This window comes from Siphateles boraxobius, unplaced genomic scaffold (assembly GCF_051911475.1).
Source record: "Siphateles boraxobius isolate OS27281-9 unplaced genomic scaffold, OSU_SipBor_1 5, whole genome shotgun sequence".
NCBI lineage: Eukaryota > Metazoa > Chordata > Actinopteri > Cypriniformes > Leuciscidae > Siphateles > Siphateles boraxobius.
This window is the reverse complement of record NW_027509141.1, coordinates 1345627-1371387: the sequence shown is the minus strand read 5'-3', so window position 1 is coordinate 1371387 and position 25761 is coordinate 1345627. Positions and strand designations below refer to the sequence as shown.

The window sequence follows — 25761 nt, the reverse complement described above, 5'->3', positions numbered from 1 at the left end:
CGAGCTTTGTGACATGGTGCATTATCCTGCTGGAAGTAGCCATCAGAGGATGGGTACATGGTGGCCATAAAGGGATGGACATGGTCAGAAGCAATGCTCAGGTAGGCTGTGGCATTTAAACAATGCCCAATTGGCACTAAGGGAACTAAAGTGTGCCAAGAAAACATCCCCCACACCATTACACCACCACCACCCGCCTGCACAGTGGTAACAAGGCATGATGGATCCATGTTCTCATTCTGTTTACGCCAAATTCTGACTCTACCATCTGAATGTCTCAACAGAAACCGAGACTCATCAGACCAGGCAACATTTTTCCAGTCTTCAACTGTCCAATTTCAGTGAGCTCTTGCAAATTGTAGCCTCTTTTTCCTATTTGTAGTGGAGATGAATGGTACCCGGTGGGGTCTTCTGCTGTTGTAGTCCACCTCAAGGTTGTGCGTGTTGTGGCTTCACAAATGCTTTGCTGCATACCTCGGTTGTAACGAGTGGTTATTTCAGTCAAAGTTGCTCTTCTATCAGCTTGAATTAGTCGGCCCGTTCTCCTCTGACCTCTAGCATCAACAAGGCATTTTCGCCCACAGGACTGCCGCATACTGGATGTTTTTCCCTTTTCACACCATTCTTTGTAAACCCTAGAAATGGTTGTGCGTGAAAATCCCAGTAACTGAGCAGAATGTGAAATACTCAGACCGGCCCGTCTGGCACCAACAACCATGCCACGCTCAAAATTGCTTAAATCACCTTTCTTTCCCATTCTGACATTCAGTTTGGAGTTCAGGAGATTGTCTTGACCAGGACCACACCCCTAAATGCATTGAAGCAACTGCCATGTGATTGGTTGATTAGATAATTGCATTAATGAGAAATTGAACAGGTGTTCCTAATAATCCTTTAGGTGAGTGCATGTTGCCATTCTGTACACTGAGTTTTAGTAGCCTATATACTAATTTAACATAACAAATACCTTGTGCGTGTGTATATACATTGCACCTATCTGTTCTGTTCAATGTTATTTTCATATGGAAGTCCATGGTCATAATTATTCATATGTATGCAGTGTCATAACTACATATCTGACGTTAATAACAAACCAAACAGTTTGAAAATCGGTAGAAATTTTAGCAAGTTATGGTTATTTAAAAAGTACATGCACCATTAAAACACAATGTTATGAGTGACTGTGACAAGATAGCCGCCAGGTGCGGATTTCTATGTATCCTTTATTATGTATATCTAAGTTTGGAAGAGGGAAGCAAGGCATTGTCCTAGCTCCTCCAGCAAATACATATTTTGAATCCAGATTGAGAAACTTTGTTTTCAGGTCAATCTTATAAATGTTGTTTCTCCTTTATTTTATGCATTTATTTTTACTTACTATATTATTTATGTGTAGGTTCTCTAGCTAATGCTAGACTTATGTTCCTTTTTGTAGATGGACTCTTTAAAGGTGACCTTATATTATGGTGTGAGGAATCTGTATAATTTGATTTAAACCGGAGTTGGTGGGCCCCTCCTTTATTTCAGATATATATAGCTGTGGTTGTTAACATGGACAGTGGTTATAATACTATGGTCTATGATCGTAGATTTTTTTATCCAAACCTCTCCTGTACACCACTCTCCTCTTTCTCAGTTTGTCTCTCTCGAACACTGTCACATTTTTACACTTTTTTACTCGCAGCCCCCTGCTTTGTTTTCAGTAGAGAAGTCTCTTACAAACTGTAAAAGCAGGTCATCAGCACACGCGCACACACACACACACACACACACACACACACACACACACACACACACACACACACACACACACACACACACACACACACACACACATACACACACATACACACACACACACACACGGTCCCCCTGCAGCGAGCTCAATGAGCCCTGGCCTCTCTGCACTCAGCGATCACAGTGCATCTCTCCCAGCGTCTCCGACACAATCTCTCATTATCACCCCTCAGCAGACTCTGCAGGACACAAGAGACCGCCTCAGCACCACAGCCAAGGGGTGGGACCGCCAAAAAATGGCAGATGTGCCTCAGCAAGACATGGAGATGAATGAAAGGCTTGTGTTAACGTCTGACTGCATGTGTAATGTCTCCTCCGGAGCATATTAAGCATTTCCTGGCATGTCTAATAGGCGAATAATATAGTCGTGCCATTTAAGCGCAGTAAAGGCTTAATTGAATAGTTTTCAGTATTTATTTATCCATGTATCATCCAAACTTTCATTCATGGACCACGAGATGACTATGTACTCTTTTTGACTTAATGAAAGTGAATGGGGACTTCAACTGTAGCTCCAATATGACAAAAAAACTGGCAAATGGACAGATTTAAGGTGTTATTGTTAAGGTGTTAACTTTTTTATGAAATAATGCAGTATTTATTATAAATAGTTTATCTTCTTTAAATTCATGTGCCTCAATCTTGAATCATATTAATTTCCCCTACCTCTTGCATCATCTCTTCTCTTCTCTTTTCTGATGACAAGGGCGGGGCAACCTGTCACTCAGATATATAGCAAACCACAAACAACCAATCAATTCACAGTGGACAAAATCAAGCCCCGTCCTACATTTTTTCTAGTTCCAGAAGCAGTTTCACCCGGATATACATAACAATAGGGAAGAAAAGACTAGCGCAGCTTCAATATTATGCCGACTTTAATGTGGCAATATTTGTAGTCAAGTGTCTAGTCTAGTGTTAATCTCGTCAACTAATTTACTGAAGAAAATATTTGTTAACGTAGGTTTTTGGATTTTGTCAAATGGTAATGGTGCATCATATTGACAATGAATTGAATCCAATTATAACATACTGTTGAAAAAAATAACAAGAAAACAACTCGGGTTACGACTGTAACCGCCACACTGACTAGTGTCTGTCCTTGTGTGAAGCAATCTGGCACAACTCAAGACGTGAGTACTTGTGAACACGGTGTAGAGGGCAGATCCAGGCTATAATATCTTATGAAGGTGTCTGGGGAGGCCCAGCCAGCGGCATCACAGACCTCTTGAAGGGAAACCCCTGCTAGCAGGGCCTTAGAGGATGCCACTCCTCTAGTCGAGTGGGCTCTTATCAGGAGAGGTGAAGGCAAATCGCATGCCTCGTACGCTGAGGAAATAGCCTCTACAATCCACCTGCTAAAAGTATGTTTTGTGGCAGGGGAACTCTTCTTAGGTGACCCAAAACACAAGAGCAACTGGTCCGACTTCCTCCAGCCCGAAGAACTATGTACATAGTGCTCCAAGCCTCGGACAGGGCATTACAAATGTAGCTTCTGTTGATCAGCCGACACATACAGTGGAGGATGAAAGGCCTGTAAGATGACAGACCGTGCCAAACTCGATGGCACTTTGGGCACGTAGCCAAGTCTAGGGTGGAGAATGGCTCTCACTCTGCCGGACACAAAATCGAGGTAAGCGGGAGTGACAGATAGCACCTGCAGGTCCCCAACTATTTTTGAGGGACATAATGGTTAGCACGAAGGCTTACTTTCAGGGATAAAAACTTCTCAGACACCTCGTCAATGGGCTCGAAGGGTGCCAGGGATAACCCTTCAAGAATCACTGCCAGGTCCCAAACAGGAACCCTAGCTTGGACAACAGGCCTCATCATCCTAGCTCCACGAAGGAAACGTATTATCAGTGGCTGTCTCCCTATAGTGCCCTCACTTAGAGGCGTGTGGAAGGCAGCTATGGCCACCACATAGACTTTAAGCGTGGACGGGGAGAGCCCGTCAGAGAAACGACTTTAGCGGAACTGCAGTACTGAAGCCACTGGGCAGTTAACTGGGTCCAACTGATGTTCTCTGCACCATTAAGTGAATACATTCCATTTTAAGGCATAAGGTTTCCTCGTGGAGGGGGCTCTAGAGTTTAAAATGGTCTCAACAACCTCAGTTGAGAGACCAGCATTTACGAGTCGGCCCCTCTACTGAGAAAGAAGGTCCCTCCTGATTGGGATTGGCCACGGAGGTCCTGTTAGAAGTGTAATGTCTGAAAACCATACTCGGGCCGGCCAGTACGGGGCTACTAGAAGCAGGCTGACCCAGTGCTGCTGGACCCTCTCTAGAACCTCTGGGAGCAGAGTGATCGGAGGGAAATGCTTACAGACGTTGCCTCGGCCACGCCTGTGTCTTGGCATCCAGCCCCAGAGGAGCTGGATGCGTGAGGGAAAACCAAAGCAGACAGTGTGTGTTCTCGTGAGAGGCGAACAAATCCGCTTCCGCCTGGCCGAATTTCCTACATATTAACTCCACCGTTTCGGGGTAGAGTCTCCATTCCCCTGGCCCAGCCCCTGCCTCGACAGGTTGTCTGCCTCCACATTTTGTCCCCAGGTATAAACATTTCTCTGAATGAGAGTAGTTTACCCTTGGACCACAGAAGAACCTGATGCACCAGTCTGCATAGAGAGCGTGACCTCAGACCCCCTTGCCAATTTATATATGAGCCCATCAATGTATTGTCTGTTCGTAATAGAACATGATGGCCTCTGAGGTCCGGAAGGAAGTGTCTCGGAGCCAGAAACATTGCCAACATCTCCAGGCGATTGATGTGCCATGAAAGATGATGGTCCTCCCAAAGACCCCTGGTGTAGGAGCTCCCCAGCCTGTGAGGGATGCATCCCTAGTCACTATCTTTCTCTGACACCATGCTTCCAACACAGGGCCCTTGGACAGGAACCATGGTTTCTTCCACATGACCAAAGAATGAAAGGTACTTGCACATTACTTTGATCGTGCGAAACGGGTTCCCCCTCGGGTAAAACCCTCTGGTCCTGAGCCACCACTGTAGCGGCCCCATGTACAGCAGGCCAAAAGGTATTACGTTGGACGCTGCTGCCAGGAGCCCCAGAAATCTTTGAAAGGGTTTGACAGGGATGGCCTGGCCTAGCTTGATACTGGTGACTGTAGTCAAGATGGTGTTTATACGAGCAAGAGACAACTGTGCCCGCATCATCAGTCACACACTACCTCTAGAAATGTAGTTCTCTGATGAGAACTCTTTAATTAGCCATTTCTATTCATTTTAATTCATTATCCATTCAATTCATTTTATTCATTATCCATTTTTAACCCATTAATTATCTAATTAACTCTTAATACTTAATACTAGCTACTAAATTCAGATAAAACGGAGGAATTACTTATTGGTCCAAAAAACTACCCACAAACTCACTTACAATACAACTTTAATATAGAAGGATGTCCTGTTACTTTATCCACTACAGTAAAAGACCTGGGTGTTATACTAGACCGCAACTTGTCTTTCGAAAATCATATTTCATATGTTACAAGAACAGCCTTTTTCCACCTTAGAAACATTACAAAGCTACGTAACATGCTATCTGTTTCTGATGCAGAAAAGTTAGTTCATGCATTCATGACCTCGAGACTAGATTATTGTAATGCTATATTAGCTGGCTGTCCTGCATCCTCAATAAACAAGCTACAGTTAGTGCAAAATGCAGCTGCTAGAGTTCTTACTAGGTCAAGAAAATATGATCATATAACACCAATTTTATCATCTCTACACTGGTTACCTATCAAGTTCCGTATCAATTACAAAGTACTATTACTGACCTATAAAGCCCTAAATGGTTTAGCTCCTGTGTATTTAATAGACCTTCTATCGCCCTACAATCCATCGCGTTCTTTAAGATCACTAAATTCGAGGCTTCTGGTCATTCCTAGGATATCTAAGTCCACTAAAGGAGGAAGGGCGTTCTCACATTTAGCTCCAAAACTCTGGAATAGCCTTACTGATATTGTTCGAGGCTCTGACTCGCTGTCCCAGTTTAAAACTAGATTAAAGACGCATCTCTTTAGCCAAGCATTTAAATAATGCTTACCTTTTATACCACTGCTGAATCAGATCAAATGCATTTAATATTATAAAACTTGAAAATTCTGTAGGTTATTTGTATAGGTTGCATAGTATTTACAGTCATTACGTTCCTGTGTATATTGGGTGAATGACGGGTGGTTGGGTAGATATCGTGTTTTGCGGTAGGTGGTATGCCATACGGAACCGTTGCCACTGAACCTGCTTTAACGACGACAGTGGGGCTCGACAGCCTTAGTCAAACGGGTCGGCGCGTATGGTTGGGCTGCGGAGAGATTGTGAGATTGTGGTTGGGTCTCAGCAGCAGAGGGATGTAGAGGTCAGTAAGCAGGGCTGAGTGGGGGACGGAGGGGGGTGACTCTGGGACGCAAGAATCACTGTCTTCATGTTTTTTATCATTTATGCCCGTGTTATGGAAATCATTATGAACAGCAGCTACGCTAATTATTTTCCCTTTTTGCTTTTCTGCTGTTATGTCGGGACGCGAGTCCCGAGAAAAACGGCGTTCGTCAGCTCCAGTTTGTATCCAGTCTTTCACGGAGACTTCAGATACCCCAATCACAAAGCCTGTGAAGAGACGACTCAACACCGGCGATATGGACCCTCTATGGTGGACGGCACTGATCCTCAACAACTCGTCTCAACACCGGCGTGATTACTTGGACTTCCAAAAGATGGAAATGGATAAATATTCTAAATGTTCCGATCCAATCTGACTTGTTATGCTGCCCGAATCATAAATCATGCACTGTTCCTTCGTTGGCCAGAGGAGAACTGGCCCTCCGACTGAGTCTGGTTTCTCCCAAGTTTTTTTCTCCATTCTGTCACCTGATGGAGTTTTGGTTCCTTGCCACTGTTGCCTTGTCTTTTGGCTTGCTTAGTTGGGGACATTTAATATTCAATAATATTATTGATTTGCCTTACTTAAGGTGGACGTTGTCGCAATTTTCTTTTAGAAACAAACTCTGTTATATTATTTTCATGTTATCACTGTGAAGCTGCTTTGATACAATCTGTTTTGTAAAAAGCGCTATATAAATAAAGGTGACTTGACTTGACTTGACTTAATTAACACAGGGCCCTGGGACAGGAACCATGGTTTCTTAAACATGACCAAAGAACGAAAGGTACTTGCACATACATGCCTGCATCATCACTGAGTCTCATAATACCCCCAGAAACGTAGTTCTCTGATGAGGAATTAATTAACGCTTTTTGACATTGAGGCTCAGCCCCAGGCACCTCAGATGGCGCAGAGCAATATCTCGATGCCGAACCGCCATTTCCTCTGACTGTGCTAGAATGAGCCAGTCGTCGATGTAATTGAGGATACAAATGCCTTGAAGTCTCAGTGGAGCTAGAGCAGCATCCATGCATTTCGTGAAGGTGCGAGGAGAAAATACTAGGCTGAATGGAAGAACCCAATTGGTACGCCTTTCTCCCGAAGGCGAACCTCAGGAATCTTCTGTGTTGGGGAAGGATGGATATGTGGAAGTAAACGTCTTTTAGATCTATCGTGACAAACCAGTCCTCGGACCTGATCTGACTCATGGTTATAGGTAATGTTAGCATCTTGAACTTGAATCTCCTCAGAGAGCGATTCAATACCCTGAGATCTATAATAGTACGAAAACCCCCATCTTTTTTGGGAACTATGAACTATATGACTATCTTTATGGCGACCTGCGCCATATATCCCTTGCCCACCAAAGCCAATGTAGTATGGCATGGTTTGGAGGGCAGCGCCGGAGCCTTTAGGGATGGAGCAGCATCAGGTGAAAGATAAGATGCCAGTGTCTCTTCCACCCATGGCATCACCCCATAGCGGTTCTCTTTCGGGCCCAATATAGACAAATAAATATGGACATTAGGGCTCGACAAACGTGACGAGAACGGCTTATTCCACAATCTCAACACCTCAGTGTGTCTGATCGAAAGAGGCAGCAGATCACAGTCTGTAAAGACAGCACCCTTGAGCGATGCCTGTGTATGCTCCACTCCCAAACACATTACACAGAGCGAGAGTATGTCACCCTCACTCATATAGCGTGGGCAAGGGGACGCACACTGTCTGTAGACTTTTTTGCTCACCATACTTTTTATATACAGGTCCTTCTCAAAAAATTTGCATATTGTGATAAAGTTAATTATTTTCCATAATGTAATGATAAAAATTAAACTTTCATATATTTTAGATTCATTGCGCACCAACTGAAATATTTCAGGTCTTTTATTGTTTTAATACTGATGATTTTGGCATACAGCTCATGAAAACCCAAAATTTCTATCTAAAAAAATTTGCATATTTCATCCGACCAATAAAATAAGTGTTTTTAATACAAAAAAAGTCAACCTTCAAATAATTATGTTCAGTTATGCACTCAATACTTGGTCTGGAATTCTTTTGCAGAAATGACTGCTTCAATGCGGCGTGGCATGGAGGCAATCAGCCTGTGGCACTGCTGAGGTGTTATGGAGGCCCAGGATGCTTCGATAGCGGCCTTAAGCACATCCAGAGTGTTGGGTCTTGCGTCTCTCAACTTTCTCTTCACAATATCCCAAAGATTCTCTATGGGGTTCAGGTCAGCAGAGTTGGCAGGCCAATTGAGCACAGTAATACCATGGTCAGTAAACCATTTACCAGTGGTTTTGGCACTGTGAGCAGGTGCCAGGTCGTGCTGAAAAATGAAATCTTCATCTCCATAAAGCTTTTCAGCAGATGGAAGCATGAAGTGCTCCAAAATCTCCTGATAGCTAGCTGCATTGACCCTGCCCTTGATAAAACACAGTGCACCAACACCAGCAGCTGACATGGCACCCCAGACCATCACTGACTGTGGGTACTTGACACTGGACTTCAGGCATTTTGGCATTTCCTTCTCCCCAGTCTCCCTCCAGACTCTGGCACCTTGATTTCCGAATGACATGCAAAATTTGCTTTCATCCGAAAAAAGTACTTTGGACCACTGAGCAACAGTCCAGTGCTGCTTCTCTGTAGCCCAGGTCAGGCGCTTCTGCCGCTGTTTATGGTTCAAAAGTGGCTTGACCTGGGGAATGCGGCACCTGTAGCCCATTTCCTGCACAGGCCTGTGCACGGTGGCTCTGGATGTTTCTACTCCAGACTCAGTCCACTGCTTCCGCAGGTCCCCCAAGGTCTGGAATCGGTCCTTCTCCACAATCTTCCTCAGGGTCCGGTCACCTCTTCTCGTTGTGCAGCGTTTTTTACCACACTTTTTCCTTCCCACAGACTTCCCACTGAGGTGCCTTGATACAGCACTCTGGGAACAGCCTATTTGTTCAGAAATTTCTTTCTGTGTCTTACCCTCTTGCTTGAGGGTGTCAATGATGGCCTTCTGGTCGGCAGTCTTACCCATGATTGCGGTTTTGAGTAATGAAACAGGCTGGGAGTTTTTAAAAGCCTCAGGAATCTTTTGCAGGTGTTTAGAGTTAATTAGTTGATGCAGATGATTAGGTTAATAGCTCGTTTAGAGACCCTTTTCATGATATGCTAATTTTTTGAGATTTTTTTTTAGAAGGAATTTTTGGTTTTCATGAGCTGTATGCCAAAATCATCAGTATTAAAACAATAAAAGACCTGAAATATTTCAGTTGGTGTGCAATGAATCTAAAATATATGAAAGTTTAATTTGTATCATTACATTATGGAAAATAATGAACTTTATCACAAGATGCTAATTTTTGAGAAGGACCTGTATATATATATATATATATATATATATATATATATACAGCTAGATGGATATATATATATATATATATATATATATATATATAGCTAGACTCATCCTCAATCACCCCATCAAGGTCAGTTAGAAATCTTGGAGTAATCTTTGATGACCAGCTAACCTTCACAGACCACATTTCAAAGACAGCTCGATCATGCAGGTTTGCAATGCACAACATCAGGAAGATCAGGCCTTTCCTAACTGAGCATGCAACACAACTTCTTGTCCAGGCCCTGGTTATTTCTAGGCTTGATTACTGCAATGCTCTTCTAGCTGGTCTTCCATCACGTGCAACTAAATCCTTACAAATGATCCAGAATGCTGCTGCTCGTCTTGTCTTCAACGAGCCCAAAAGGGCCCACGTCACTCCGCTGTTCATCTCCCTGCATTGGCTACCACTCGCTGGTCGAATCAAGTTCAAGGCGCTGACACTTGCTTACAGATTGTCCACCGGCTCAGCTCCCTCCTACTTTCACTCACTCCTACGGGTCTACATCCCTACCAGAAGCCTGCGATCGGCCAAGGAGCGACGGCTCGTGGTGCCTTCACAGCGAGGCACAAAATCACTGTCCAGAACATTCTCATTCACGGTTCCATGCTGGTGGAATGACCTACCCACCCTCGTCCGGAATGCAGAATCCCTGACAGCATTCAAAAGACAACTGAAAACTCATCTCTTCCATGAGCACTTAACATAGAAAAAAAAAAAAAAAAAAAAAAAACCTTTTGCTTGAAATCTTCGCTTGTCTGGTTTATGCTACTCGGAGCAATGTTTGAACTTTGTATTCTGAGCACTTCTTGCGTTGTTTTTGCCTCTCCATGATGACTCGCTTGGTTTAATCCTCAAATGTAAGTCGCTTTGGATAAAAGCGTCTGCTAAATGACTAAATGTAAATGTAAATGTAAATATATATATATATATATATATATATATATATATATACTCACCTAAAGGATTATTAGGAACACCATACTAATACTGTGTTTGACCCCCTTTCGCCTTCAGAACTGCCTTAATTCTACGTGGCATTGATTCAGCAAGGTGCTGAAAGCATTCTATAGAAATGTTGGCCCATATTGATAGGATAGCATCTTGCAGTTGATGGAAATTTGTGGGATGCCCATCCAGGGCACGAAGCTCCCGTTCCACCACATCCCAAAGATGCTCTATTGTTGTTGAGATCTGGTGACTGTGGGGGCCATTTTAGTACAGTGAACTCATTGTCATGTTCAAGAAACCAATTTGAAATGATTCGAGCTTTGTGACATGGTGCATTATCCTGCTGGAAGTAGCCATCAGAGGATGGGTACATGGTGGCCATAAAGGGATGGATATGGTAAGAAACAATGCTCAGGTAGGCCGTGGCATTTAAACAATGCCCAATTGATACTAAGGGGCCTAAAGTGTGCCAAAAAAAAACATCCCCCACACCATTACACCATCACCACCAGCCTGCACAGTGGTAACAAGGCATGATGGATCCATGTTCTCATTCTGTTTAAGCCAGATTCTGACTCTACCATCTGAATGTCTCAACAGAAATCGAGACTCAGACCAGGCAACATTTTTCCAGTCTTCAACTGTCCAATTTTGGTGAGCTCTTGCAAATTGTAGCCTCTTTTTCCTATTTGTAGTGGAGATGAGTGGTACCCGGTGGGGTCTTCTGCTGTTGTAGCCCATCCGCCTCAAGGTTGTGCGTGTTGTGGCTTCACAAATGCTTTGCTGCATACCTCGGTTGTAACGAGTGGTTATTTCAGTCAAAGTTGCTCTTCTATCAGCTTGAATCAGTCGGCCCATTCTCCTCTGACCTCTAGCATCAACAAGGCATTTTCGCCCACAGGACTGCCGCATACTGGATGTTTTTCACTTTTCACACCATTCTTTGTAAACCCTAGAAATGGTTGTGCGTGAAAATCCCAGTAACTGAGCAGAATGTGAAATACTCAGACCGGCCCGTCTGGCACCAACAACCATGCCACGCTCAAAATTGCTTAAATCACCTTTCTTTCCCATTCTGACATTCAGTTTGGAGTTCAGGAGATTGTCTTGACCAGGACCACACCCCTAAATGCATTGAAGCAACTGCCATGTGATTGGTTGATTAGATAATTGCATTAATGAGAAATTTAACAGGTGTTCCTAATAATCCTTTAGGTGAGTGTATAAGTACTCTACATAACACTTTGGAGAGTTTTCACATGTTCACTTAGGGTGTTCTCACTTTTATTGCAAGCTATTTTGACAATAATGGCTGTATGTTGAGTTATTTTCAGAGGACAGTAAATATATACTGCTATACAAGCAGCACATTGACTACTCTAAAATATATCCAAGTTTCATTTCTATAGTATTGACCCTTGAGAAGATATACTAAAATGTTTGCTAAAATGTGAGGGATGTACTCACTTTTGTGAGATAGTGTATATATATTGTAATATATATGAGACAAACAACACCAAATAAGATGCACAAGGCAACATAGAACTCTTGCTGAAGACCAGAAGCTGACGCTGTTATGATCCGTCGTCTCTTTAAAGCTTCCACTACGCCGTCACATGCAAGGCGTTCCCCAAAGGGTCATCTTTTGACACAGCGCGAGTCCCTTCGAAAGGGAACAATAACACGGCAAAATTTAAACCTTGCACCAACAATGATTTTTGAAGAAAAATCTAGAAGAAAAAAAATGACAGTCAATAATATTGGGGATTGAGCTGCGTGAGCTGAAGCTAAAGAGCGAGTGAACGCCAGTAAATCGAAGTGTTTTGCTAAACTATTATAATCCATATCATTCATATGCCATTTAAGGTAAAACTAACTTATGAACTACCCAGATACATCATTGAAATACTGTCACATGGGTTTGGAAGGACCTGAGGTGAACTATGAAGATTCCATTGAGGGCCGGAGGGTGTGATGGAGGATGTTTGTGAACGGTCTGAAAGAGCTCCTACCATTTTAGAGCCATATCGCCTCAATCACATGTTGATGCCACTCGTCCATCATCATCCCTTCGTCCTCCCGAGGAAAGGAAGACAAGCACAGCCTCGCCAGTTAATGATGATGATTTACACGTGAAATGAAGATGTATGACTGGTGTTTAAATTGCGTTGGTTTTCCAGAAAGCTTCATCTCCCTATGCGCTCTGTAACAACATCAGGGGCCGACACAGATCGGCTGAGTCAGTGCTCAAACAACAGTCAATATAAAGTTGTTACAAATTCGTTTTTGTCAAAATGCTTTTGCGAGCTCAACATTTTCAGAGACATCCGCTGGGAAGCAGAAACCTCGATCAATCCCTACTAGAAATGTCACATCCGAGTCTTTTGTCACCATTAGCCAGGAAAATATCACAGTTTCTGTGATGAATAACTAAGGTGGGAGGGGAAAACCCCTGAAACATTGTCCATGTTATGAACAGCAGACATTATTTGTATCATATGCGACATGAACATCACAAAAACAGTCATCAACATGTCACTGAATACTGCAAGGATGCAATATATTCACCAAAAATGGCGGTAAAGACATTTAGCCAAAATACAGACAAAGTCAAGATTAGACCTTATAGCCCAATTAGGACATTTAAGTAGCTTTTATCAACATGCCTTAGAAAAAAACATCATTGGTGTGAATCTTGAGACAAAACAATGACACTGATATATTTTAAGACCAGTGCAAGTTGGTTTCAGTTAAAACAGCTCAAACATGCATGTTAGACTGGGATTAGTTTAAGCCTGGTCTGTGAAACTGGGGGAGAGAATGTTACAAAATATTTCTGTTTCAAATAAATGACCTTTATAGTCATCAAAAGATTCATCACGTTTCTACACATATTAACCTGCACAACTGTTTTCAACATAATAAGACATGTTGGTAACACACTACATAAAGCCTTTTTGTATAATTAATTATAAATGTATTTATAATGTTATGTATAATGCATTATATCTCTTCATAAATAATTAAAACCAATGTTAAAATGCATTATATTTTCAGACCCTCGTTACATTTGAAATTGGTTGTTTGATGTGTTTTAATGCGTTATACCCTCATGAAAATGCATTATAAGGTGAATTACAAGGCATAATTAATGCATTCAACTTTTATAATGCTTTATATACCCAGGTGTTAAGTAAAGTGTCACTAAAATGTTTCTTGAGCTTCAAATCAGCATATTAGAATGATTTCTGAAGGATCATGAGAACTGAAGACTGTAATGGAGTAATGATGCTGAAAATTCAGCTTTGATCACAGGAATGACATTTGATAATATATTAAAATTACAAAAAGTTTAAAACTGCAATAATATTTCACAATATTACTGTTTTTTTCTTACTGTATTTTTAAACCAATAAATGCAGCCTTCTTTCAAAAACATACTTTTCATATTTTTTTTTTTCCACTCTTGATTATGGTGTGAAATGTGACCTGATGTTTTCATGAGATTCACCCTGTAGTCTGACGTGTGTGATGACAGCAAGCCAGTGATTGTATATGGACAGATCATATCTGCAGGCTCATCACAGACAGGAAACCGGCAGGAACTCCACCGTAATTCCATCCGAGAGATAAACAGCAAGAAAACAGCACAAGAACACTCAGAACAAACTCTAGCCACGAGTAAAAAAGAAAATGCACAAATTATTATTTTTTTTATTTTTATTTCCCTGGAGGAATGCTTGAACCGTCATTAAATAAAGCCTGTACAGTATTTACAGTCAGATATTTTACACCCAGTTTGTTCGCATGCACATGTAACAAACAGAAAGAAAGTCTGTACAAACATTTACATTCCTTGGGAGGAGTCCGTGCGATAAAAGGCACCCGTGAGCGTAGTTGGTATCCGCCCCGCCACACTTCACCTGATCAATAAACCCTTCTGTCGAGCCTTTCATTTCAGCCTCTTTTTCTCGATTACTTAAATGTCTTTCTAATCTGCGTATTAACTGCATACCTGGGTTGCCAGGTAACTAGAAAGCACCCATTCAAACAGATTTCTCAAAAAAATGCATTTAAAGGCATTTAAAAGCAGCGTTTTGTAATGGCATGATGTTCCACACGCTGGAAGTGAGGTAAGGCGTCGGGGGTATTGCAGTGTGGCAGCCGGGACGACACCTTTGGCATTACAGGGGTGCTACGCTGATCAATAGACACAATCTCCCCTGTACAGAAAAGCTTTCCTTTCAGATTCGATACAAATGTAGAAGCTTATAAAGCATGTCCATGCCATGCATCACTGGCCTAGAATATCAAATATAAGCAACTATAAAGCTACATCACTAAACGTACCCCCGTAAACTACTGCTGTGAAGCTGAACGCGTAAGAAAGATAAACCCCAAAATTGCAGGCCAATGACTGGAAAAGCGTGGAGTATTTAAGGTTGTAACTGTCAATCTGAGCTCCAGCCTTGTAAACCAATGAGCTTCAAGACACGAGAGAGAGAGAGAGAGAGAGAGAGAGAGAGAGAGAGAGAGAGAGAGAGAGAGAGAGAGAGAGAGAGAGAGAGAGAATCATCCGTGTGGACAACGTGTTATGGAACTGTATTCGCAAACCAATTTCACAGTCTTTAAGTCCTAGCAATACCAAGCACATTTTGACAAGTTCCTTTCCCAAGAATATTACAGTTGTACCAAAAAAAAAAAAACAATTCAAAACAATGCTTTTTCATTTCTAAAATGAAATGAGTTAAAGACGCACAGTCTTTTGTGCAAAGGATTTCTAAACCTCAATCGTTGAAAACAACAGAATGATTTTTGGAAATTGTATGTTAAATTTATGTGTGTAAATTGTTGCACTGAATTAAAATCCACTTTAGCAAACGTTCGTTAAGCTCATGTTTCCAGAATGAGGCCTGTTGTATGTTTCGCTTGAACCATAACCAGTATAAATCTACAATTTTGCAATTTTTCAAAGTGATTAACTGGGGTGGGGGTGCAAGAGATGATCTAAACTTTATTATTTAAACCAAACTTTGGCAACACGTTTGACGCCCGTTTTGATCTCACTTTAAGAAGAAAATAGACGCATTTTTAAAAAAAATCCAAGATGTATAAAGCAGCATTTTTCACAGTTTTGAAAACAATAGTTCTTTGAAGTAGATTCTCTGATCATTATTTAATAAATTTGGCTTTGTTATGAAAGTCTTCACAGAAAAGGTCCAAAAACTGTACTTTTTATGAGCGCATCACTCAGTTTCAAAGGACAAAAATGGATAATTTGGTCAAAAACAGCTTATATTGTTAATAGTTTCACGTTTTAGAATGGCAAACTCGTATATAATCTTAATGAGGTTGACATGCTAGCTTAATGACGCTGCAGTACACACTTACTGTCCAATCTAAAACAGTGTATATGCTGCGAAACATTGGCAGAAGTCTATTAACCTAAAAGCTAAGGAAGTCTCAACCGCATTCTTCCTCATGCATATGTATGTATGTAAATGAGCTTTACATTATGCAAATGACCCCAGTCTAAAGATTCATCCTTAGAAACATATTGTAGTAGCTTTAGATTGACTGACAGCAGCTATGCCACATCACGGTGTATTTGAAAATAGGAAAATATACAGACCAAAAACGGTAACTTGCAAATGTGATCAAATCTCTTGTCGTAGCTTGGGAATCCCGCAGCGCTTGATGTGCGACTCTCCATGCAGCGGGCCGTTCATCAGATAAAGCACATCCCTGTCGACGGGAAATAAGAGCTTCTGCTTACAGCTGCTCGTGTACACGACTGCGTTCAGGTGGGGAATTGCCAAGGGCCGCCCAAAAATCTCCGTGATAGATGTGTTTCATTAAAAAAGACTGTAAATCTGGGAAAGCCAGAGAAGGGAGTGGCGTGTGGCACAGCAAGATTGATGGCGTAAAAATAAACAAAGTTGCATGTGTTCTACCAAGACAAGCTCGCAGACGCCCACAAACCCCCATCAGGCACGGCGAATCCTCCAATGCAGAGGAGGCTGCTTCCCATTTCATTTAACAGGGTGTGAAACTCAGACTAGAACTAGAAAACACACTGCCTGATCTGACCTACTTTAACACGGATGGTTTTATCATGGATGCTTGTACGGGAGTGAGAAACATTCATGACTGATGTTCTTCTTAGAATTATTTTACATCTTGTTAGGGTGGTTAAAGGGATCGATCACCTAAATATTTTCATTCTGTAATACTTTACTAAACTTATTGTCGTTCCAAACCTGAATGACTCTCTTTCTTCAATGGAACACAAAAGGAGAAGTTTAACAGATTGTTCAAGCTGTTCTTTTCATTGTAATGACAATGAACGAAAAGAATTAATAAAAGTAGTCCACTTGACTTGTGCAATTTATTCCAAGTCTTCATACCTGTATGTCAGATTTGTGAGAGAAACACACTTAAGTCATTATAGATGTGAGACTTCTTTAAATGGCATATTTGAACATACATGCACAAGAATCAGAGGAGAAACAGATTATTTTTATTGAGTAACTAATTGAATTTTAAGTCAAAAATTGACTATTTGGCTTCAAAAGACTTTAAATATAGAACACCAAATTTATATATTACTGTTTTTTTTCTCTCAACTTTTGGAGCTCAAAAGCTGCGCCGCATGTAGCGTCACTGTATGGAAAAGAGCCATTTAAACAATCTATTATATTTCTCAGTTTAAGTTCCATTGAAGAAAGAAAATCAAAAGTTTTTATTTTTGAGTGAACTATCCCTTAAAAAACATAACATGGATCAGGCGGGCTGAGCACCTGAAAGAAAATATCAAAAGGTGTTGTGCAAATTCTCAAACACTTCTGTTTTAAAGTGTTATAGAGGGTAGGCATAATATAGAAAAATATAGGGCTAACAAAATTACAAAATTTATAATATCCAACAATCCAGTGTTAGATTGTCTGAAATTCGGTTTGTCGTACCAGGACTGTGTCCAGCAACATGAAACAAAGCCTACTGTCCTCAGGGGATCATTGCCTTCGATCACATGCTTGAGTCTGAGGAAACATCTAATTCTGCCCAGACCTGCCTGCAAGTGTCACCAAACTCTACAGTCCCCCGATGAGACGGGCTTATTACCCTCATAATGCCCACTCAGCAGACTCTGTCCTGCTTTACACTTCTGAGACCTCGGTTCACACATCGAGAAGACAATAAAGAAGTGCAAGAAACCAGAATCAGTCAAGGTTTCACACACAAAATCTAACTTTACACCTGAGGTAGAAAACATAAAATTCACAGCAGGATGGAGTGAACGAGGTTAAAAGCAAAGGAAGCCTATGGGAAGAGGGTTGTACAGTGTTTAAGGAAGCCATTAGTTATTTGAAATGTTCAGAGAAACCCCCTGAAGAGGAAGGCATCGGAAAACGTGGTGGTCAATACTATTGCACAATGTTTTAAGGGAACGAGGGACTGGGATTGACGGCAACTCTGCACTTGCTCATCCTTAGTAAACACAAAATCTTCTGGATACTGAAAAGAAGTGATTCAGTTTCTGGAAATAGGTCAAGGCTAAAGTCATATGGCTCTCTAAGAATAAAAAAAAAGTGACCCAGCTTGGATCATTCAGTTTCTGTGACGTGATAAATATTCCGAAGTAAAATCAGCAGCTACAGATGAAGTCATCTCAAGAACTTGTTTTCGTTGAGACAGGAAGTGTAGAAGGACCTTCATTGTACAGATTATACAGTTTTGGCATCACCAAAATGGCACCTTAAAACATCCAGAAGCAAGCAACCGGCAGTTCCTCAGACGATCGTGTTCCTCGGATGCGGTTTAAAGAGTTGTGTCTTCAGAAGCAGACGGCTGTGTCACATGACCTTCTGGATTGAGACGGCTGACCCCTGGACTTCTTCCCAAGGTCGGTTTCGGACACCTAACGTTGTGGCGTCCAATTAGCCCAAAAAGGCACCATCGATAACAATCTTTCCAAAAGGAGGATCTTCACCTTTTCTTCCCCATCTTCGGATTCCAAATCTTCACTCTCATGTCACTGTGGGATGGAGGAAACAAACAGACATAAAATGAGAGGTGGAGGAGATGCACAAGGCCAATAATCAGAAAGACAGAATCTTCAGACACTCCTCACACTGAAGACATCAAAACCCAGTTCACAAAGGGAACCGCCACACGAGTCCCCGCTCCTCTCACCAATTAGGCGCATGAACTGCTTTATCCCAATAAAAATCAAAACCCTGCTGTGTGAAACAGCCCAAAGAACCACACGCTCGCGTCCTAACTAACACACCGCGTCTCGGAAGAAAAAGATGAGTTCTGAATCACAGCGGGATGCAAATGAACAAGTCATTAGGTTGGGATAAAGTTAAATAAGTGCATATGTATAAAGATGTCATTATTTTTCTAGAAACAAACAGGGATTAATTCACTTGAGATAATTTATTTTCATATATTAGCGCCCTCAAAATTAACCCGTTAACGCAGGCAATTAATTTTTTCAGTTGAACACGTTAAATGTGTAATATTTAACGTAATTAACGCATTATCTAAGAAGGATTAATCTATATGTAATTTATAATTTATGCAGTGAAGACTGTGAAGTGTTTGATAACTTTAATAAATGTCTGTATATTTCATACCCGTTAGACCTTACCTAGGCTAAAAACAAATAAAACTGTAGCTTTTTGTGAATTTTGACAGGGCAAGTAAACATCTGATCGGACCAATAGAAAATAATTAAGACCTGATATATTGAAGGGCAGGTAAATGAAACATTTATTATAATGGTTTTATGTGAAGATTGTTTTAAGTTCACTTAAATTAAAAGTTTTACATTATTTAAAGCCTAATAGATGTTAAAAAAATCTATAGTTTCAATTATTCTGTAATGCTGAATGCCTAAAATGAATGGTTATAATTGAGGACAAAAATCTATTTCATAGAGACATCAGTATTGGTATCGGTGATGCTGGTCTTCTTTCATAAAAAGATACTATTAAACAAATATTTAAAATATAACTACTGTCTTTGTAATTTGGAGATTGAATGTGAAATGATTACAATGAAATAAAAATATATTACAGTTTTAATGTTTAATTAATAAAAAGTTGTATTAATCACAATTAATACAGATTAATTTCAGAAAAATTTATGTGCGATTAATACATTATAATAATAAGCATATATGTATATGTTGTCAATTGATTAAAAAATTATTAATATATATACACATTAATATCTATACACATATATATATATATATGCTGTGTGTGTTTCCAGAAAAAAAACATTCACTTGATAAGCAAAATTACCTAATATTAGAAGATAACCTTTTGAAGTTAAAGCATGAAGTTAAAAAAAGTGTATATTTATAATATATTTTTAAATCATTATTCCCCCTTCTGAATTCTGAAAAGTTTTGTTTTGGTTTTTTGTTTTGTTTTGATGTACATACATTTATGATTCCTTATGTCATTTGGTTATTAGGTGTCCTTTCGGATTCTCAAAGTGTCCTTTTTTTGAAAGAGAAAAAATATTTACCTTGAAAAAAAGATTGCACATAATTTGTTTGAGAATCATCCTTCAGTCTGATAAGTTTACTTTGCTAGATATAGTAAACGATGACAAAATGGACGTATATAACACATGACCAGCTAAAAACAACCAGACTGCAGTGGATCCTGGTAAAGCAGGGCGATAGTACGGCCTATCCTGTGGTACCTAGACCTTAACTTCAACCAATTAAAAGGATTTACGACACCGGTGTTCAACAATCGAAGGTTCAATAAGTTTTTATTGCTCTCTGAAAGATGAGAAGACTGAAATGGGGAAAAAACAACACATGGAGTTTAATTAGTACAATTCTTCGATACTGGGTCAAAGAGCCGAGGGAAAGTTCTGTGCAATCAAACATCCGAGAAGTCGGCCTGTGAAACACAACTGGTGCGAAGTATGAAAGATCTGGGAACAGACAGAAGATGCACACAGGGATGGTGATATATATGGGGTGAGAATTGTTCCATTATTCCAAATAAATAGATTAAGATCCACAAATAAATGTAAAGAGATTCACAAAAATAAATCAAATTCACAAATAAATAGATTAAGATCCAAAAATTAATGTAAAGAGTTTCACAAAAAAATATAAAACTAACAAATAAATAAAATTAGCTTCGCGAATAAAAATATATATTTACAAATGTGTTTTATGCCACAAACACAACTCTGCCTGGCATTTATTTGTGAATCGTTTTCTGTGCATTTGTAAATCCCCTCAGACATTTGTGGATTTTGAAACACTTCTGGCGTCGACGTGCAGACAAATACACAAATAAGTGACTCCACCCACCGTTTACCTAAGCCAATCAGATCACGGCCACATTGAGCAGACCAATCGTAGCACGTTCTCACTACAACCAATCACGTTAGGCTTTGCTGTTTGTGTGGTTAAAACACCCCATTTCCAAAAGATTGTTGGAGTTTAAGGCTTCTTTATATTTATTATTCTTTATTATTAACTCAGGATTACACACAAATGATCATCACAGATCCCGAGCATCATAACACCCTCTCTACCGGAGTCAAGCGACGCGTCAAAAGCAAATTTATTTTACGATTATCCGATTATCTTCCCTGCCGTAGCAGTTTTAAATCATGTAAAACTAACATGTTTGCAATGTTAACACATTGTGCCCATGACGTGTTTTCTTACCTGAAGATATATGACGTATAATCTTCTTTATTGACTATGCCGGCTACATGATAGCGTCTACTGGACGCGGCGGCAGCGCGACACGATGATTCACTGATAGTAAACGGATGCCCGTTCTTCTTCTGAAGTAGCGGCTACTACACACAACTACACGGAGGACACATCATTTGCACATTTGCTCTTTGTCCAATGTAGAAAGCCTCGCACGGGGTAGACACGATGTAAGATGTAACAGCGTGTAGGCTAATGGGGTTTTGAGTAGATAATGCAATGCAAAAAAATACATATTTGCATTTATATTGGATGCTGTAAGTAACTTTTACAAAACAATATTAAGTTTGATTCATATTAAATATTATTTGTGTGATCAAGCGTTTTAATGGGATAAATTAAAATCGCTAGTCTGCTGGGCAATTCACTTTTAAATGCATGTTATAGCCTATATTTAATCATTAGATCCACGGACCTGCTATTTAAAACTTGAATGAAGAAGTGTGAAAAGCTGTTGTGACAGTAATTTCCCCAATATTACACAAACTCGCGTATTTATCACGAGGTTGAATCCATTTATTCATTAGTCAGCAACGCATTGATGCTTTTCTGTTTTATCATGAATAATGTGACGCTTCCATAACGCGTTCTTCCCATAACGTAAGAGTTGTTTCTCTGGCATTTTCAAAGGCTCATAAAAATGTGTCTTGGCTTGATACACAGTCTCTTACTCTTAACGAAATCCAAATTTTAAACATATTTTACTGAAGAAATATTAAGGGTCTTAGCCTACACTTTCTATTTGAGCCAATGCAGATGAACGAGGAAAGTTATTTCAGGGCAAGACCACTCTGAGTGTAAAGCCTAACGTGATTGGTTGTAGCGAGAACGTGCTACGATTGGTCAGCACAATGTGGCCGTGATCTGATTGGCTTAGGTAAAGCGTGGGTGGAGTCACTTATTTGTGGATTTGTCTGCACGTCGACGCTAGAAGTGTTTCACGTGAGAAGCGTAAGGGGATTTACAAATGCACAGGAACCGATTCACAAATAAATGCCAGGCAGAGTTGTGTTTGTAGTATAAACAACATTTGTAAATATATTTTTTATTTGCAAATCTCATTCTATTTATTTGTGAGTTTTATAATTCTTTGTGAAACTCTTTGCATTTATTTGTGGATCTTAATCTATTTATTTGTGAATTTGATATATTTTTGTGAATCTCTTTACATTTATTTGTGGATCATAATCTATTTATTTGGAATATTGCAACAATTCTACCCCCATATACTGTATATACAACTGACAGAGTGAGAAATAATTGACAACAACAAAATGCGTCAGCTGAGCCGTGTAGTATGTTCTCAGACATTGTGCAGCTCGCGTTCCCTCGAGCGCATTCGCTCAACTTGTCTTTAACCTTCAGAAACGCTCATGCCTTTGCTCAAGTGTCTGCCAGAATACAATCCTGTTTGACCAGCGGTGTTAAAGATGGGACGGTCAACCCGCTCAACCTGGAGTAATCTCCCCTTTCTCTCCAATATAGCCAAGCACTGAGAAGTCAGGTTCATGATAGAGAATCAGTCTATGCAATGAATTCATTCCAAAAAACTAAATATTTACAGATTTTCATATAGATGCTTACACTAAATTGTGTATTTTATGCTGATATATTACAATAAATATTAGATTATTATAAATTGCGGAAAAAAAGCACTGAAAATTATATTTATTTTTATTCATAATATTTATTTTTTAACCAATTACTCATTTTAAACTGATTCGTCACATCATAAACAAAATGATTCGGGTAACACTTTACAATAAGGTTTCATTAGTTAACATGAACTAACAGTGAACAATACTTCTACCGCATTTATTTAATTAGTTAAATGTTAATTTAAACATTTACTAATACATAATTAAAATATTAAAAAAATAAAAAATTGTTAACATTAGTTAATACACTGTGAAATAACATGAACGATCAATGAACAGCTGTATTTTTATTAACTAACATTAACAGATTAATAAATACTGTAACAAATGTATTACTTATTGTTAATTCATGTTAGTTAATACATTAACTAATGTTAACTAATGAATCTTATTAAGTGTTACCATGATTTGAATAGAATTCACTGATAGGCGAGTCCTTGTTTACAACATTGCTCAAATGTTTACAAAATTATGGGAAAATGTGCATTTGAATGGGAAATCAGCAGAGAGTGTTATTATCTGTCACTTTGAACGACTGGGTTGAAAATTTCCTGTCTACCTCTAATAATATCTGTCAGTAAAATATTGTAAAGCTTCAATGTGATATTTATATCACAAGACCTTCTGTAGCAACAGCTCTTTCATTTTTACAAAGCCCTGTGTTGTAGTTTCTTGTTATTTTTTCCCTTGTTTTTCTTTTTGTTCCGCTCCAGCAATGTGAAGACAAGCACTACAGCTCACACTGACTTAATGAACAACATCTCATGAATTATTCCAGTGGAATACACTTGGAAACTTGCGTTCTCTCCCTAAATCCTCACTTATGTATCTCTCATGGTCTATTTTTAATTTTCAGGGGGGAATTTAAAGTCAACGTGACATCAAAATGGACAATTCTCAATTTTTTTATGGAATACTGCAGTATTTATTATAAATGATTTATCCGTGCACATCAATATCTTTTTTAATTTGTGTGCCGCATAATCTTGAATCAGAATAACTTCTCCTCCCTCTTGCAGCATCTCTTCTCTTCTCTGATGATGAGGGCAGGGCAACCTGTCACTCACATGAGATCAGCCAATCACAAACCACAACCATCCAATCAATTCCTCAAGGGCAAAAGCCCCGCCCTACATTTGGCCTTGTTCCAGAAGCCGTTTCACTCAGATACACATCACAATAGGGAAGAAAAGACTTGTGCAACTTCTGTTTCATGCCGACTTTAAACCTTTACTAGCTCCACTTGTCTTCACATTCATACTAATTAAAAACAAAAATTCTGTTGAAATGTTTGCACACTTTCTGAACATAACAACCCTCTACAATGCGAGGAAATCACTCGCATATGTAACTAATTCTTCACTCTGTGCGACTAAATCATTAGCCATTGGCTGATAAATTCTTAAGATTTTACTTGAAGTTCTGGAAGATTCTACACTTGTGTGCAATACGCATCTGATAATCATAGGCACACCGTCTGAGGCTGAAACGACCACTTTCATGTGGCAAGTATGCTATGTTGTAAGAGTTTCAGCTAAGGACTTGTCAGAGGGAAAAGGGAAAAGGGGAGAAAAGTACTGAAGCAGAGAGACATAAGAAGATGAGCTAGAGAAAGGACAGTACCAGAGGGAAGCAGGCAGGAGGTGGTTAGTGGAGGCTCATGGGAGGCTGGTGGCCCGGCCCTTGATGGCCAGGACCCGACGGGGCAGACAGGGCGTGAGCCCGGGGACATAACTCCACAACTTCACACGACAGTCACTGCAGTTATGAAGGTATGAGAGAGAGAGAGAGAGAGAGAGAGAGAGAGAGAGAGAGAGAGATGAAGGAAAGGAGAGCCGTTAATGAAGAACATTCAAACAATCCCACAATCCCCTGCCTGCACCATCTGCTATACAAACAAGCACCCCGAAATGCACAAAAATAGGTCTTAACAACATATTAGTCTGAGTGAACATTTATAAGTAGTCTACTGTCTAGAAAAAAGGCGACACAAGAGAGTAAGAGACTGAACAGTGTCACAGAAACAGACGAGGAACGCATAACGGACTAGTTGATCTGATGACCCATTTAGAACCATTACAGCGCCGTAAATAACTGCTTATATTATCATTTCAAAATTACCATAAAACCTGTTCCCTTCATCTTGTTTTCCCAATGCACCTGAGAAGTTTCTGCTAATTTGGGAAGTTCAACCTACGAACAGGGTCTTTCGAACAAACAATTTGTCTTTTAGATCAATGTATTTCCACACATTACGTGACATTTAAATGCTTTAAACTAGGCGTGTTCAATATGTATTGTCTACGATAATATCCTAATTGTTGTTTTAATGATGTGCAGCCGGTCATTTTGTCTCATACTGATTTTGTCTTGAGAAAGCATGCTTTCATTGCGTGATCTTGTCTAGTTGACAGCAGTAACAATTTCCCTAAATTCAATATATGGGTGCAAAACTGCCTCTCTATGAGTTTTTGTCTTATATTTCTATGATATCGAAATATAAAATACAGACTAATGCTGTGTCTGAACATGCCTACTTCTATATTATATAGTAGGCGAAAAAAGGTATGCGAGTTGAGTATGTGTCAGAATTCATAAAACAGTAGGTGAACGTACTACTTCCAGCGAGCCTGAAGTGTGCATTCGATGTTCACTTTACTATCCCATTAGGCCACAGGACTGTGACTGGAGGGAATGCAACGCAATGACAATGACAACATGGTGGATGTAGTATGACCAAATTTCATTCATACTACCTACATTCATACTATATAGAATTTTTTTTTAATGGTAACAA

At 39.9% G+C, this 25761-nt stretch overlaps 2 protein-coding genes across 9 annotated transcripts in view; both read right to left on the bottom strand.

Moving 5' to 3' along the window:
* srpk1b (SRSF protein kinase 1b) overlaps window positions 1-25761 on the bottom strand; it is a 272032-nt gene that overhangs the window by 73657 nt on the left and 172614 nt on the right. The gene's annotated exons all lie outside the window — the stretch shown is intronic.
* kif21b (kinesin family member 21B) overlaps window positions 17541-25761 on the bottom strand; it is a 95208-nt gene continuing 86987 nt past the window's right edge. For 6 of the 8 annotated variants that reach the window (XM_077204372.1, XM_077204375.1, XM_077204374.1 and 3 more), the window contains 2 exons: window positions 24588-24722; window positions 17541-18579 (listed from right to left, as the gene is read on the bottom strand). In XM_077204372.1, coding sequence (XP_077060487.1) covers window positions 24623-24722 — 100 coding nt within the window. In that variant the 3' untranslated portion in view covers window positions 17541-18579; window positions 24588-24622. The remainder of the gene's footprint in view (window positions 18580-24587; window positions 24723-25761) is intronic. The other 2 variants (XM_077204378.1, XM_077204379.1) reach the window with 1 other exon arrangement.